At 41.8% G+C, this 16,427-nt stretch overlaps 1 protein-coding gene across 5 annotated transcripts in view; it reads right to left on the minus strand.

Annotated features, from left to right (window-relative positions):
• Nucleotides 1-16,427, minus strand: part of prkcaa (protein kinase C, alpha, a) — a 213,890-nt gene that overhangs the window by 125,405 nt on the left and 72,058 nt on the right. For all 5 annotated transcript variants that reach the window (XM_049568332.1, XM_049568323.1, XM_049568341.1 and 2 more), the window contains exon 3: nucleotides 14,544-14,626. In XM_049568332.1, coding sequence (XP_049424289.1) covers nucleotides 14,544-14,626 — 83 coding nt within the window. The remainder of the gene's footprint in view (nucleotides 1-14,543; nucleotides 14,627-16,427) is intronic.

Below are 16,427 nucleotides of genomic sequence, written 5' to 3' on the forward strand. Positions count from 1 at the left end.
ATTGGTGATTCATAGGCTAAAAGTTTCATAACTACTGAGTGGTTATCGAAGTGGCATGGAGATGAATAGGTTTTGCAGTATACTGGCAGGCACTGGTGAGGACAAACTCTCGTCCTGCAGGATCTGTGACTCCGGGTCAATTTGGGGTCAAGAGCAGTTCCAACTCTCCCATGCGCTGATCATTAGTAATACTTATGGTTGGCGTATGACTGGCTACCAAATACTGACTGTAAACAAACCTCGAAGGGGAAAATGGAATGTGTGTGTGTGCATCTGTACTTGTGACATAGTGGGGACCAATACACATTTTTTCCCACATAGTGAGGACATTTTTGGAAAGTGAGGACATTTTGGCTGGTCCTCACTTCCTCAAAGGCCTGTCTGAGGGTTCAGACTTGGTTTTCAGGGTTAGGGTTAGAATTAGGTTTAGGTTAGGGTAAAGGTAAGAGTTGGGGTTAGGCAATTAGTTGTGATGGTTACAGTTAGGGTAAGGGGCTAGAAAAAGCATTAACTTAATGAATGTCCTCACAAAGAGAGAAATACAGGGATGTGTTTGTATGTGTGTATGTGTGTGTGTGTGTGTGTGTGTGTGTGTGTGTGTGCGTGTGTGTGTGCATGCGAGGAATTCTGGAGTTCCCATCATAATGAACAAACAGGGATGTGACTGTTTAGCCTTGAAAAGCCCAGTGCACCCTTGGTGCTTTGCGTACACAATCATTAATCTGTGATGTGGAAATTTCTTAACCAAGTATCGTACTTTACTCGTTTTGTATGCCATGTCCAGTTCCTTCTACCTGCCTACCTAGAATACTTAGGGCAGGTTAGTGATTATTTGACAAACATTAAGAAAACCCCCAGCTGATGGGAAGTGGTTGCTTTCGGTTGTACAATACAGGTAGAATTACAGAGCAATAACAATGGCAATGAAAAAGTCCTTCCAGTTAAGAACAATCAGTGCGAGAACAATATTTCACTGTGCTGCGTCTGGTTGTTCAAATTACAATATAACTCTCAAACAGAGCGTTGTGTGTCCAGTATCCTGCAAACTGCCCTGTGTGCAGTAATCAAACTTGTACACAACTGTAATCAGATCCACTGTGGTGCAAGGTGTGGTTGCAATGCATTTTAGCTGAGAAACTGTACTTCTGGCTCTCGTTTGGCTGATATCTCTTGAATGTCAGAGGAAATCTTTCTAGAGCTGCCATTTCACACTGATTCTGAGGGGTCTGAAACTGGCAAATGATCATGCAACAAAGCCACCAGAGAGGCTCTCAGGCACAGACCCAGATGATGATAACTTCACACAGTCCACCCATTTGTTGAACACAAGAGTTTTAGGCAGTGCGAAGGTCACCGTATAAGTGCATTTCTATTCAGGCTGTATCTTCAGAACTTTACAGTATTCATGTATGTACAGTACATACACCAAAGGTCTAGGTTTTTGATGTCTTAAGCTTCAGTGCATATCTTTGGCTGCATATTATCCCAACAGTAGACCTTGCTGCTGCAATATACTACATTCTTGGAACCCATCGGCTGTATTTGGCGTCTGACTTCCGGCAGATGGTGATACAGCCTCTGGGGGCAGACCCCCAATTTTTTGGCATTCCGGTTTGATTTGGGCGGAGGAGGCGAATTTCCGTTTCCGACTTCCGTTTATATAAAAGTAAATATGCTGAACCATTGCGATGGATTCGGAGTTTGCAGGGATGCCAATTATGTTCCGCCTCGTTAGTTCACCCCACAGAGCGTTTAACCTGGCAACAACTGCAGCCGGCTCAAACGTGATTGATCAATATCACGCGGACTACAAACAGCCTGGCACCGGAAACCAGGCCTCTTCCGCTCTTCTTCCGGTGGCAAAATCTCCAGGGTTTGCCTACAGACTCTACATTCACTGAATCTAGAGTCTGTATATAGAGACTAATATACTATAACTTAAAAATTATGATAAAGGCAAAGGGTCAGACATTCTCTCTTTGATCTCATCACTGGGCTTACTGCTAAGTTAGTGGACAGTCAAAGCCTCTACAAAATGTTACTATTGCATATTTCTGTCAAGTAGAAGTCACCAATTTATCAGTTTAGCCAATTAATCTGCGACAATGGGACATTTTGCAAACTATCATTATCAGTGGGACTTGGCTTAGATAGTGGCCGATGGCTGCACAGCCTCCACCAGTCACGTGGGATCACATCATCAACATGAGTTGAAGTGTTAAATGGAGCAAAAATGAGCTTGATCAGTGGGTACAGCTCATGGACGTATAAAGAGAACTGGATACAGCACTGGAGCTCCACTAATTCCTACGAAAGTTGCTCAATGGCGAACTATGTCAAAATGGTTCAACTGCTGTGTATAAAGATTATCTGCACTGTTTCTACATTGTGCAGCCTATGATGCTGCACAGTTTGGCAGTTCATCAACCTGAATCTGAATAAACTGATTCAAACATGCAGCTCTTTGGGACTTTCCAATTGTTATCGTAATATAGTACATTAAATCCCAATGGTGAAATTAGTCTGTTTGTGGGGGGCTGTGACACTCAACACAAAAAATGTATTAACTGCTTTACATGTCCTTTTCGCCTTATAAGACAATGGGGAAAAGTTATTTTTGGGCTACATAGCATCAACGGACACTATTTTGCCACAACAAAAATAGGCTTCAAAGCCTGGCGCTCTTCCTGGGCATCTGGTGAAGCTCCAGAGAAAGCAGGACCCTTGTGGTGGGTGGGTGTGTATCAGTGTATTGTTCTTCATTCTAAGATATTTACATGAATGGCTGGACTGCAACAGCCGGGCCTGTCCTATAAATATAAAGGGCGGTGACTGAGTGACGATGACTGATTGACTGACAAGCTGAGTAATGAATTTACACCATCAGTTGGCTGAAAGGGGCCACGTTCTGTATCTGTTTCAAATTAAAAGCCCTCATTTATTGAAATACATGTTTCAAATACAAGTGCCAGATATGCTGCCCATCTCTGATCAGTTTTGTATGGAGGCTCATACATGAAGTCAAGGTAATGCTACTGTGTACCAGAGAATCTCAGGGTGACTTTGAGGGAAACTAGTAGCTCACATCTGTTTGCCTGCCTCTCACTGTGTAAATCAGAAGCTATGCATCTGTGTGTGTGTGTGTGTGTGTGTGTGTGTGTGTGTGTGTGTGTGTGTGTGAGTGTGAAAGAGAATGCAGGGTGGGGAGGCACAAACCTCAAACCTAAGCCTTCCACAAAGAATTGTACCATTGTACAAGTTCAAATAACAGACTTATATATTTCTTCAACCAATTCTCACCTCTCTAAGAGTCTCTTCTGTTTTCCTAGGTGTTTCTGTCCAGCCTAAACAGTAAGTACATGTTAGGTGAAGGGAAAGATGGGCAACTCTTTAATTCACCAGCCAGGTAATTAGAGATAAATAAAGGAAGTGCAGCTTTAACAAGTGTTAAAGTTGCAAAAACACCAATTTAACTCTTCTCCAATGGGAAATGTTTCAACGGGAGGTGATTCACCAGCTCCCAGCGCACCCACCCATCTTCTATCCTCCAACACACAGAGTAGAGAGGAAGCACTTACATCCTTCTGCAGCGTCTCCCCCCAGCAAAGACTTGATCAAACCACATTTCAGACGGGCGCGTCACAGGCCATTAGCAAGAGAGACTCAAGATCTGTTAGTGTTCATTAGGATCTCAGACCATATAAATACCATCAGCAGGCAGCCCAGGGGACTCACCATCAACTATAAGTCAGCATGGATAATCACTAGAAACAAAGACATATTTCTGAAGAAAAGTGATGACACATGATCTCTTATTTTCTTAAAAGCACTCTGTTTTTCCCCTAACTTCGAAGTGTCATTACAGAGTGAACCAATTCATGTTTTATCAGTTAACTCCCCCCCAAAAAAAACTCAAATTTTGGACCATTGTGAATTGATCTAACAAAAATCCAAAACCCATTAGAAGAAATTATAATTGGGGCTTCAAAGAAACTGAACATTTCATCTTCAGTTATAAAACAAAATCATCTCGTCTCGTGACAGTGGCAGACACAATAATACACAATTTCTGGTCCACTGACAGCCCTACTGGAGAAACATGTGGGTAATAAGTATGCAAATGATCAATTAAGACACTTAAAAAGTCAGTTTACAGTGAGTGATGTCAAGCAACAGATGCCACAACAGATGGTACTTTTTTAGACATGACAAACTAAAGTACAAATGTCAGTTTAACATTTTAAAAAGATGTTATGAGCAAAAAAAGTTGAGTTTGTGTCCTCAGCTGCTCCCTCTTGCATGTTTTTTTTTTTTTTTTTAAACCCAGAGCGTACATTTTTATCCTTTTATCAAAAATGTATAAGATAATATTTAAAAAATCCTCTGGGTTGACAGCAAACTTTGCCACATCCCAGCTACAACTGTATGTCAAAGTCTTATTGGAGGAATTATTGTTCCAAAGAGGTATCCCATCAACTATCATATACACTGGTAAATATGGAAGAAACTACGCTAGATTTGTTGAAACGAATTGGTTAATATCTCCAAGTCTGCAAAGTGAAGCCAATGTGGAAGTGATTTAAACCTGCATTCTTTCTAATGGCCAGGAGGGGGTGACTCCACTGGCTGCAAAATGGAGTCCGAGTGTATAGAGTGTCTGTGGGAAAATGATACTACTCCTACCTCTGTAAACATTTCATCATGACTTTATGGTCTCAATCGCAAGTTTAAAGTCTTCTTCAATACGGGATGATGTTTTTTGTAAATGACAGTCCCATTTAGAGGAAACTAAACAATAAATCAGGGTATGCTTTAAGGCATAGCTACCTTGTTACTGGCAAGTCTGGGTTGCATCGTGTCCTCAAGTTCTCAGTCAGATCAACCCCTTGCTCCTCAACAGCTCCACCCTCTCACTTCTGGTCACTTCTGGCTCCAAAACATCCAAAATGCAAAACTCTTCAAAACAGTAGTCAACAAACCAATGAGTGACGTCATCTACTTCTTTTGTAAAATCTGTTGCTTGACATCACTCACTGCAGTCGGACTTTTTAAGTGTCTTAATTGATCATTTACATACTTATTACCCACTTACCCATTTCTCCAGTAGGGCTGTCAGTGGACCAGAAATTGTGTATCATTGTGTCTGCCACTGTCACCATACGGGATGATTTTGTTTTATAACTGAAGATGAAATGTTCAGTTTCTTTGAAGCCTCAATTATAATTATATTATAGTTTTTGTTGTTTGGAAATTTTAACTGTTAGAAAATGAATCGGTTCACTCTGTAATCAAACTGATCTTCCCATAACTAATTAATTATTGGTCCTGCTGTGTTTAATTAATCTGTGTACAGACAGCATTAGAAAGCTGTGTTCCTTTTTGTTTTCATTCATTTTAATTGATAGTGAACAACATTCCTTTTGTCAAAAAAGCGCAGCAGTGATGCTCCCCTCACATCCCCCTCACGGCTGAGTAACCTTCAAGACATTTACTGTGGCACTGACGAGAATTAAAGAGGCGAGATGTTAATAGCTCATATCATTTGAGTGTTTACCAAGCATTTACAAGGCCAAGCAATGCAAATAATAGTGTGATCATCATTCAGATCAAGGTATTTAAAGGTGAATCTCATCAACTAAACCAAACTGAATTAAGCTGTTGATGTGAATTGTGTCTTAGCAGCAGGGTCCTTATATTTACATGACGGTGAATGTACTGTTTTGCAGGTGATGTAATTAGGAATCAATCACTTGTTTCCCTGCTATAGGGAAGCTACTGAACAGAGACTACTTTTTAGCAACAGGCACACATTCAACCTGCTCTCTAAAATAAGCAACCAGAACTGACTTTACTTTAATTCCCACATGTCCTCTGCCAAGACTTATGTGCAAAGTTAAAACCCTTTTGTTTGAAATTAAACACAAAGGGTATTAGGATTAAAACAGGCATCAAACAAGTACATCATGCCGTATCAAAAGAGCACTAACACAACTTTTTATGCAGTGTTTATGGTGCATGAATCTCTAGGAAGAGACAGTTCAAAAAACCTGTTAAGATCCTCAGCCCAACTCTATAAACACTTCCCAGACGGATTAATAACAGCTCATATTCTTATTTTTTTTTATGTTTGTCTGTCATGGAGCCTGGGAACTTAATATAACATCTATTCTCATCTGTCTGTGGACTGACTGCTTTTACTGTCAAAAGCTTAGCGTTTTAACAGCAATCTATTTGTGAGTTATGTGATATTATCTACACATTATCAACAAGTAGGGGCATGAAGAAGGTTTTGAGAATGCCTCTGTAAGCCCACACATTTGTTTACTGTATATTTTTCTCTGTCCCCTCAGGAGACTTAATTCCTTCAGGATCTAAGAAAGTCTTATCAGATATAGAGTCAAGCAACAAACATCCAGCGGCAAGGATGCATGGTCAGCATTTTAAGGGAGTATATTAACTTTTGGACTCTGTTTTTATAGCCTCAAGTTTGGAATTTCAGCAATCACCACCTTGGCTTTTTGGAGCCAGAAGTGATCATATTTGGACGAGAGGGTGGAGCTGTGGAGGAATGACAGGTAAGTTTGACTCACAAGCCCTGTTTCCACCAAATATTTTCGGTATGATACCTTTGGAACCAAAAGTAACCCTTCAGACATGGTACCTAGACCCTAGCATTTCCACCGCAAACAGTACCCTTAAATGTGGGTGGGGTTGTTGTGACTCACTGCTCTGTCCAGCACTCACTGTATTTCTTACTTTATCAAACTGCACCTTGATTATCGTCCACAGAACAGGGATGCACGCCGACATTTCCGGAACAAAATAGAACAGGCTGCAGTGAGAGTCTCTCTCCATGGGATATTTAAAAATAGCGCATTTGTGCATTTAGTCCTTCTCAGGCAAGCTCAGGGGTTTAGTGTTGCTGGAGCCCACAGGAACAACACTCCATGATGCTTTTCTTTTCTCTGAGTGAGGATAAGAAAACTTAAAAACTCTCCACAGTATCAACAGTGGTTACACAAGCTTCAAAGAGTGACTGTCCACTACTGACCAGTGAACAAACTGCAGTGTTCACAGTTCCACCTTTTAGTACCAGATCTGTGTGCTAGGTACCCCAACAGAGGGGGGACCAACAATGGGGACGGTACAGAACGGTTCCATTGGTACCATCCACAACGTTTCACAGTGGAAATGGAAAAAAAGCGCACCAAACTGAACAGTACTGTATCATTCTGCTTGGTGGAAACGGGCTATAGATAGCAGTGACTCCATTCACACAACCTGTCACTAAAGCAGCCCAGCCCTTAAATGTGTGGAATTTTAAGCGCTAATGAAATGGAAAATGCTGAGCTCTATAAAAATTCACAAACACCCTGTACAGTTGTCATGAATGTTAAAATTATAGTAAATAGTATAATTATAGAGACCAAAACCTGTCTTTTTCCAGGTTATAAACATGTTTATTTCTGCTGAAAAGTTGGGCATTTTAACATGGGGGGTCTATGGGGATTGACTCGTTCTTGGAGCCAGCCTCAAGTGCCCATTAGAGGAAATGCAGTTTCTGGCACTTTTTGTATTGGCTTTATTTTTCAGCCCCAGACAGTAAAGCTTGGAATAAACCTCAGCAACTTCATTACAATATAGTTACAACAGAGCTTTCCTCTCAGGATAGAAGAAAAGTTCCATATATTAGTGACCTCCATATTGTCGCAGACATAATCTATCATGTCTTTTTGGCTAAAAGCACTGAGCATTTATCAAACCCTAAAGTCATTTTATTTAATAAAACAAGAAACCCAAAGCCAAAACAAAGTCATCATCCAACAGATGTAGTTTCAGTGCATCTGCAGTAATCAGCGGGAGGACTACAGAGTGCAGCAAATCCTGGATAGGACTTGACATTAATGCAGTGCCTCATGTTGTCCTACAGTAACTGCTTTATTATCTGGAAATGATATCCCCTCTCTATTTCCCCCTACTCCCACTTTTTCTCTATCCTAAACTCTTGTGCACTTGTTTGGTCTCCAGTCTGTTATGAGCCTGTAATGAGAGTAATGGCTCACATTTTTTAACCTCAAGGATTTTCGCCTTCTTCAATTTCTCATCTGTCACACTCTCAAGCAACTGGTGCTTATGCAGATATCAGATGATGAGCAGCACACACTCATCCACGTCAATGAATTCAACTTGGTGAAAGAGGCCAAACTTCATTAGACACTCTATATGAGTGGAGTACATTCGTTTATTCCCTGTAGAAGTACGTGAGGAGCTGTCATGTGTCTCCTCTCATGTGTTCGTTATGCAGGCTGCAGCTCTAGCTACCGGGCATAGAGATAATCCTATCTGCCACTTCTCAAAGTGTGATTTTTATGGGCATGTATTGTGTGTTTGCAGGCATGTTTGAGTCTACAGTGAATCTCATTTTGCTGAAACAGTACACCCTGACAGGGCTCCGCACGACATGTCACCACTCAGACACCAAAATAAAATTACTGCACTAAGCAGATTTATGTAGCATCAAATTTCTTTGTGACTGTGTCTCCTTGGAAGCAGTGCTTGTGACTGAGGCTTCCATGGGGGCATGTGCTAAAGGCATGTGCAGGGATTCAAATCAGTAAGGGGTGGCAGGCTGACCTATGGCAACACTGATGCAAGGGCCATTACGTCACACAGGCATGACCAGCTAGATTTACATTCAGAGAGGCTAACGCTGAATACTTTTATTCTGTAAGAGATAGGGTTGGGTACTGCTCACATTTGAACCAATGCTGGTACCGGTTCAGGTACCAGGAATATGGTACCAGTAGCCAATGGTACCTTTTGTTGGTACTTTATATTCTCTGTAATAACAAAAATGTCATGTCGAGCTGCAGGGGTGACGTGGTAGACTTTAATGTAATTCTGCTCCTCTGCTCTTTTCTAATCACACATAGCTAATTTTTCTCTGTCTGTCAGCTTGTATGAGGGTGTGTGTGTGTGTGTGTGTGTGTGTGTGTGTGTGTGTGTGTGTATGTGCTTGTGATGCCAGGCTAATATTAAAAATATTAATGATAGATGACCAGACACTAGGGGTGACCCTGAAAGTCGTAGATTGGAGTCATCAGTCGGAATCCCCTTAGTAGGTCTTTGAGATTATTTCAAGTTGAGCAGTCATTTTTTGTTGGTTTGTTTTTTCACCTGTCAGTGTGCAGTGTACTTCTGGGGATGTTTCCATCCCCAGATTTTGCAAGCCCTACTTTCTGGTGTCGGTAAAAAACTCCCAATCTGTCATTATCGAAATTAGCTTGTTTACTGTTTTAGGTGAATGTCACTGTCACACTGAACTTCCCACTGAGCCCTGTCCAAAAAATTAATTGGAAAAAAAGGACTGAGCAGCTGACTAAGCGGCCAATGGAGTGGGCACATGTCTGAAATTGAACCCAGGGGCTCCGCGGAGCTCAGTCATCTCGGTGCTTCCAGGCTTCGGGGCACTTCGTGGCACTTACACCACAAGTCTAAACCCAGTGTTCTCATCCAGATACCCTTTCAGGTACCGAAATTTGGCACAGATGGATTCAACATGAATGGGTGAGTCGGTAGCACCAATGCAATTCGGTCGGTACCTCTAAATGTACTGAGTTCAGTACCCAACCTTGATAAGATAGGTAGATAATCAAAAAAACTTTGAATCTCTGTCATATAAAAATAACAGTTATCTGCATATACATATATATAAATATATATAAAATATATATAAAGATTTCTTTCAGATGACCACTTTGCACCAGTGGCTGGCTGAATGGTGCAACCATGACAAGGTGTTTATAGACAACGTCTTGGTCAGAACAGGCCTGTTTCAAAGAAATGGCGCACACCCTTGCCAGAAGGAAATGGACTGAAAAAAAAAAAAAAAACAGATGAAAGGCTCCATTGCCTGTGACAACCCAAGATGCCTGTGGCACAGATGATGTAATTTAGCTCCACTCCAGTTTAATCTTGTTTTCAATTCCCACCATGAGTCCTTGTAATGAGACGGTGTGCGTCCCAGGCCTCGTCACCAGAACACCTATATTTCCCAGACCTGCTGGAGTCTGCCAAAACCATCTCCTCCTGTGTGATTTACCCTTTAAATATTAGATCACAGCTGCCTACGGCATTACTCATTAATATTACACATTAGATTTCTCTCAGATTATCTGAAGGCTTGTTTACACCCTATACCTCCTTTTTACTGGGTGACTTAGAGGCTGTGTTTTTATACCGTTTTACTGGTTGATATTTGAAAGAAGACGGGTATCTTCTGGGTGTGTGTTTGAGCCAGGCTGCCATGCAACCCTCAGGTCAGTTCTGTCTGTGTCCAAGTAGAGATGACAGAAAGGGCACTAGGCTACTGCTTAACTCTGTTACTCTGTCACAGATATCTGTGCACTGAACGGCCCCGAGGGGCGGGGGGTGATTGTCTGAAAATACGTGTGTGTGTGTGTGTGTGTGTGCGTGTGTGTTTGTGTCAGTGTTCAGAGGGGAAATCAGTGCACAAAGACTTGCAGATTGCCTCGGGTCATATGTGCTGCACCGGTTAAGTGGACATCAATGATGCAGCAGCCACACACCCATGCAAAAGCAAGCACATCAAACCTCTTAGTTTCTTCTGCTGAGCCCCTGTAGTGAAACGGGAAGCCTTTGCATTATTGATAGTCTTGTCCTGTAAAGCACTGAACTTGCTCGACCTGCCCGTAACGTTACACCCGGCAGTCAAACAAAAACAATTTGTTAAAGTAATTGCTTTAATCAGACAAATTGACACAAGCATGGAATGTGCTTACAAGGGATACGATTACCGATTTCTACGAATGATCACCCTAGGGCCAAATTTTGATTACAGAGGTTACATCCTTAAACTAACAGAGTTTCACATGCATGCTGTACGACACAAAAAAAACCCCCAAAACACTAAAAGAGCTATATTTTTTTCTCTAGACTTTTAATAACAAACATTTAAGCACTTTCTGCTATTTAATTTTATAGTCAACCACACTGCATTCAGTTTGCCTTTAAAAATACAGCGTTATGGTGCCTGGAGGCATACAGCACACTACCAAAATAAATTTGGCATGGTGTTCACACATGCTCCTAATAAATTAAAAAAATACAGCAGGCAACAAGTTGTATCAAAACAGTTCTGCACACAGTAACTTCTACCTTTTTGCACCAGTTTAAATGGTAATTTCAACAATAATGTAAAAGTTGTCACGAGTGGTTTGAGCAGCAAGCCTGTGACCAGACACACAACCGCTCCAGTGCCTGTGAAACTGGGGGACGAATCAAGTGTGAGTTCTCTCCTCAAAGATGGCACACTCAAACTGAATCTCAAACTGCACCACTGAATGTGTTCTGCGGCAAACTACTACACCGACAATACAGAGCAACTCTCACGTGAGTATATGTGCACATCTACAGCCTACCCTGCCCTTGAAACAACACCCTGAGGCTGTGGCTGCGAGGAACAATTTATTCATGGTAATCCTGTCCCGTCAAACCAAGGCTAGCCGCTCATGACGAGCTTGCTGCTGAAAAGATCTGGGGGCTCTTGTTGGCATCTCTGTGCACACTTTGTTTCTTCCAGTCGAGGAGTTATAAAACACAGACATGAGTCATAAAATGCAGGTAGCCTAGATACTGCAGATCTTCAGGATATTTGCTGGCCATGGGAGTTAGTGCCTTCCTGGATTGCACGCCCAGGAGGCAGCAAGCCATGTAATATGTGTGGTTGCCCCTGGCAACAGATCTGCTAAGTGCACAAAAAATGTATATCAAAAGGAAGCATCAAATATTCTAATATAGGAGAGATAACATGCTCATGTATTTTTAAAAGGAATTTGCTTTGTGGTGACCATGTGGTCACTTGAATTATTATAATGCCGTGAAACCACACACAGTGCCAGCATGAAAAAAAGGCTGAGAATAATTTAACACTGGAGCTGTAAGTGAAGTCTGCTCTAGTCAGACGGGATTTCTACATATTAATTCCTCTTCTGTGAGGTACTGTTACTACATTTGATGAGTGCACAATGTCTACAACAACACATTATCCTTATGGAAGTGTGGCAGTGTCAACTAGCTCTAAAGTAAAAGGCTAAATAAGATCTGCATGATCACATCAAGCAGCAGATTTAAAAGAAGTATTTGGCACTTGATACAAAAACGTAGGAAAGATATTTAAAGGGACAGTTCACCCCAAAACCAAGAACACACATTCTACCTCTCACCTGTATTATTATTTATCTGTAAAGTCTGTTTTGGTGTGAGTTGCATCTGCTGCTAGCTCACTTAGCATCACTGAGCTAGCTAACGTTATAGTTCAGACGAGGAGGACACATTAATGTTAACATCGCATACTGCCACGAGGACAAGCCTCTCGTCCATGAGTAGATGCACACCTCCTTTTGCACAGTGATACGGTTGGTGGGTGTAGTTCAAGAAAATGGTTCCTGCATGAAACTGCTCACAACAAGGTCTGTGGATTATCTTGAGTAACCGGGTCATGATTTCTGGAACGAGACATTGCTGTAGAGTTTTTAAATTTTTTTTTTTGTCATTTAGGAACCATTTTCTATTTGCCAAACTACACCCAGCAACAGTATCACTGCGCAGAAGGAAACGAGCATCTACTGCTAGCTCACTACTGCTAACTAGCTAATGTTAACTCTAAGTTAATGTTTACATCTCGGGCTGTTACAAACACAAGCTTCTCGTCCATGCGCTTTGAGCTCTGCAAGTAAAAGCAAAAATAGGTATTTCTGATTTATGGGTGAAGTGTCCCTTTAATGTATTAAACAGGATTGAATAAGGAGCTTCGATTCATTAACAAAGATGTAGTTGTGATGTCACTGCAACCCACAGGTGTCAAAGGTCATTAAAAATCCACTCTGTTGCTTATGATGAACCTGATGTCCCCTCACTGCTCTGCACCCCTGTGCCTGCTTGAATAGTGAATCTAATAGCTCAGACTATTTTCTGCCGTTACAGCTCCTGTGTCATCCATGGTGTGCTCTATTTAAAGAGTCTGGGTTGATGATCTTGAATGACACACTGACATATCTCCAGTTACAGAGGCTAGGCCGTGCCACTGTAACGCTGAGAGGCTATGTAATGCCCGGCAGGCAAGCAGGCATGTAAATGGAGTTTCACACTTAGCAAGCAGGTAAGCAGCGGCTGATGGCGTATAGCCGGTACTTGTAGCCCATGAAGCGGCAAATGGGAGACCTTATTGAAATTGTCATAGATGGGTGTCATCTCAAATGATTTTGGCGATCCAGTGACAGACTTTTTAATGCATTTAATGTTTGCAACAGAAAACTACATTATACCAAAACCCCCCTTTTTTAAGTAGATTAAATTACCCAGCAGAAACTAAAGTACATAATATATCACTGCATGAACTGCTTCACTTATAAATGTCAGTTCATTAAATAATATCAAGAAGCTAAACTAATTTAAATCAGCATGTGCTCAGTAAACCTGGGCTGCTGTTAAAATTCTATCTAGAGTCTTGTTTTTCTTTTAAGTGTTCTCATTAATTCAGACAGGTGCGAGCAACCAGCTGTTAGTACTGTGTGTATCTTTTTGTCTGGCCAAGACAGATGTAGGTGTGCTGGCTTTGGCCAGCAATCCTACATTTCCCATCTGTCTCCAGGCCGGAGCAGGTCATTGCTAAATAGCACAGTAATCTGCCAATCGGCTTTTCTATGAACTCAGTCCTGCCAGGAGAATTAGAATTATTATTATTTAAAGTTATACTATGAACTCCATAAGCCCCCCGGGAGGTCACTGTCAGTATGTTATGATGTCACAACCTGTTTTTCAAAAAATGTTACGTTTGAAAGGAAAGGATATTGACTTTGAGTGCATTATCACAAGGGGAGAATAATCTAAAGTTTAGCTCTCCTTGTGGGGTTTGGGAGTGTGACTCACTAAGTGGAATATTTAAATCACAGTGACACGACTGGAGCATTAACATTGGATGAATTGAATTAGCCACCTGCTGCTGCTATGATTCAATCATGAGTCGACTAACTTTAACATTTAAACGGCTTTCTCTGAGCAGATACTAACACAGTAAAAGATTACAGCCCTTCTTTTGAGATCTATCAAAATAAAGATGTTTGTATTATCAATTTAACTATATAGTTTTTCTTTTTTATGCGAGTCTATTTGTTGTGATTAATATTTCACTGTCATCAACATCACAATAAAAAGGCCTGATTTTATCATTCCAACCATCTACATGTCGCTCAAACAAAAACATGGAAAGTGATGCTTGTCAGAGGAAGAGTGAGTTCCAGTATTCCTCCCTCTGCTGCAGTGCTTCATAATACAACATGGATGCATGGCAGCTCTACAGTACAGCTGTCGAAGAGGGTGAGAGTGTTCAGAAGAGAGGCAGGCCCGGTTGGCACGGCTGCATATTGGTGACACTGCATATGCACTTCAGTATAATGACAGGAAAAAGGCGCCTCCTCACCGACAAACACGTGAGTGGCAACAGCTGGGCTTTGGTTACTTACATCTGTGTCGGGCCCCTTATCTGCCCCTGGGCAGCAGAATGTGACTAATTCATGGCACCTCTTGTGGACCACAAAACAGCAAACTGCAGGGGGAGAGAAGAGAGACGAGAGGAGGCCGTTAACAGAGAGAGATGGGGAGGGAAAGTAATATACAGACAGATGGGAGAGCAACAGACAAACAAAACGAAGAGGAAAAATGAGATAGTTAAAATACAGTGTATCATTGTTGATTAATACATGGACAGACAGCAAAAAGAGAAATAGATCTGATAACACTGAGAGGGACTGAAAAACCACTGATGTCTGGGCTAGGCTCTTTACCATGTGTCCAGATGGCCAGTCCTGCCTGCAGGCTGACTGCTCTTATTGTACAGTACAGTGCCACCTCCTCACTGACATGACAGGAGCTAAAGCAGACACACACACACACACACACACACACACACACACACACACACACACGAAGCACACTCAAACACATCCTCAAACTGACACAATTACTGAATATGTGTCCACATCCAGGCCTACACACTTGAATACATCTGCACACACTGTCATTCACATGCAGGTCTGAGTGCCAGGTCCCTGGGTGCACTGCAGGCTGCAGCCAAGCAAGCAGCAGACTCCAAGAGGAGGATGGCGCCTGTTACTTGCTCTCAAGAAACGTCTGACACCAAGACGAGACAGGGTGAGGGGGCTAATGATGTGTGAGCTGGCCGGTATACATAACAAAACCTGCATATTCTCACTGTTTCTTTGCACGTCCGTCTCATTTGTTGACCATAGATGCGTCTGCATATTTCAGCTCCTCTTTCCTTCTGATAGACAAGAGAGCCCCTCCCTCTCTTCCCGGGGCTTAATGTTTTCAAGGCCGACACTTGCGGCATGAGATGAGAGCATCTGAATTGGTGGTTTTCAATAGACTTCGCTTAGCGTTGAGTGACCCTGAGTAGACTCCATTAGTGGTTTTGTGTTGCATCAGTGATGCGATGCATTTTCAGAGACTGCTTGATTTTCAGTTTTCTACAGTTTCACTATTGTTTCAGCAGCGGAGCAAAGTAATACGCAGCATCTTTCGTCTCCTGCTCTTGTACATGCATACACCTACGGATCACCTCTCGTCTTTTCACTGCATCTCTCTTCAACGGCTCAACCCAAACACAAATAGCTGAGTACTTTGGGTGAGCTGTGACAGCCAGACATAGAGGGAAAAAAGCCTCGCACAGAAACCCTGCCTTCATCAACAAAGAATAAAAAAACAAAGTCGCACAAACCCCCTAAATTAACACTGACTGTCAGGTGGCACGTAAAGAAAAAGGGTGTCACTAAAATTGAACACCATCTGAGTTTTTTGTCACCGTTATCATCTGGACAACTCAAACTGTTTCTCAATTGATGCATTATGTATTGCTTCCAGTTAAATATCCATTTATGTGTCCTCATTCAGTCTAAAAGTCTTAATCATGATTTAGACACGCAAACACAAACTGAGTGATGATGACAGTGCTGCTGTTCAGATTATGGTAATTACTTATGACTTCTGATCACTGTTGTTTTGGGGTGAGTCAGACCTTCTACACCCATCCACCATCTGTCCCGTCAGAGAACCGCCTCCCCTTGAATCATGAATAAAGGCAGAAATTTGTGATTGTAACACCCCATAAACATAGTGCATGTGTGCAATACTGGCTGAGATCATCGTTTTTATTTAAAACCTTATCAGATTCACTGAAAAGTGGCTCATAAATCACATTCATATGACACATTATTGTGCATAAGTCATAACTCACAGAGGGAATGATTTCTGTGTTGTCACAATGCACATGAGCTCCACAGATTAGTTGAGTCTGAGCCACACATACTGATTTCTGCTTGCATGTCTTC

Source organism: Epinephelus fuscoguttatus, linkage group LG3, assembly GCF_011397635.1.
Source record: "Epinephelus fuscoguttatus linkage group LG3, E.fuscoguttatus.final_Chr_v1".
Classification (NCBI taxonomy): domain Eukaryota; kingdom Metazoa; phylum Chordata; class Actinopteri; order Perciformes; family Serranidae; genus Epinephelus; species Epinephelus fuscoguttatus.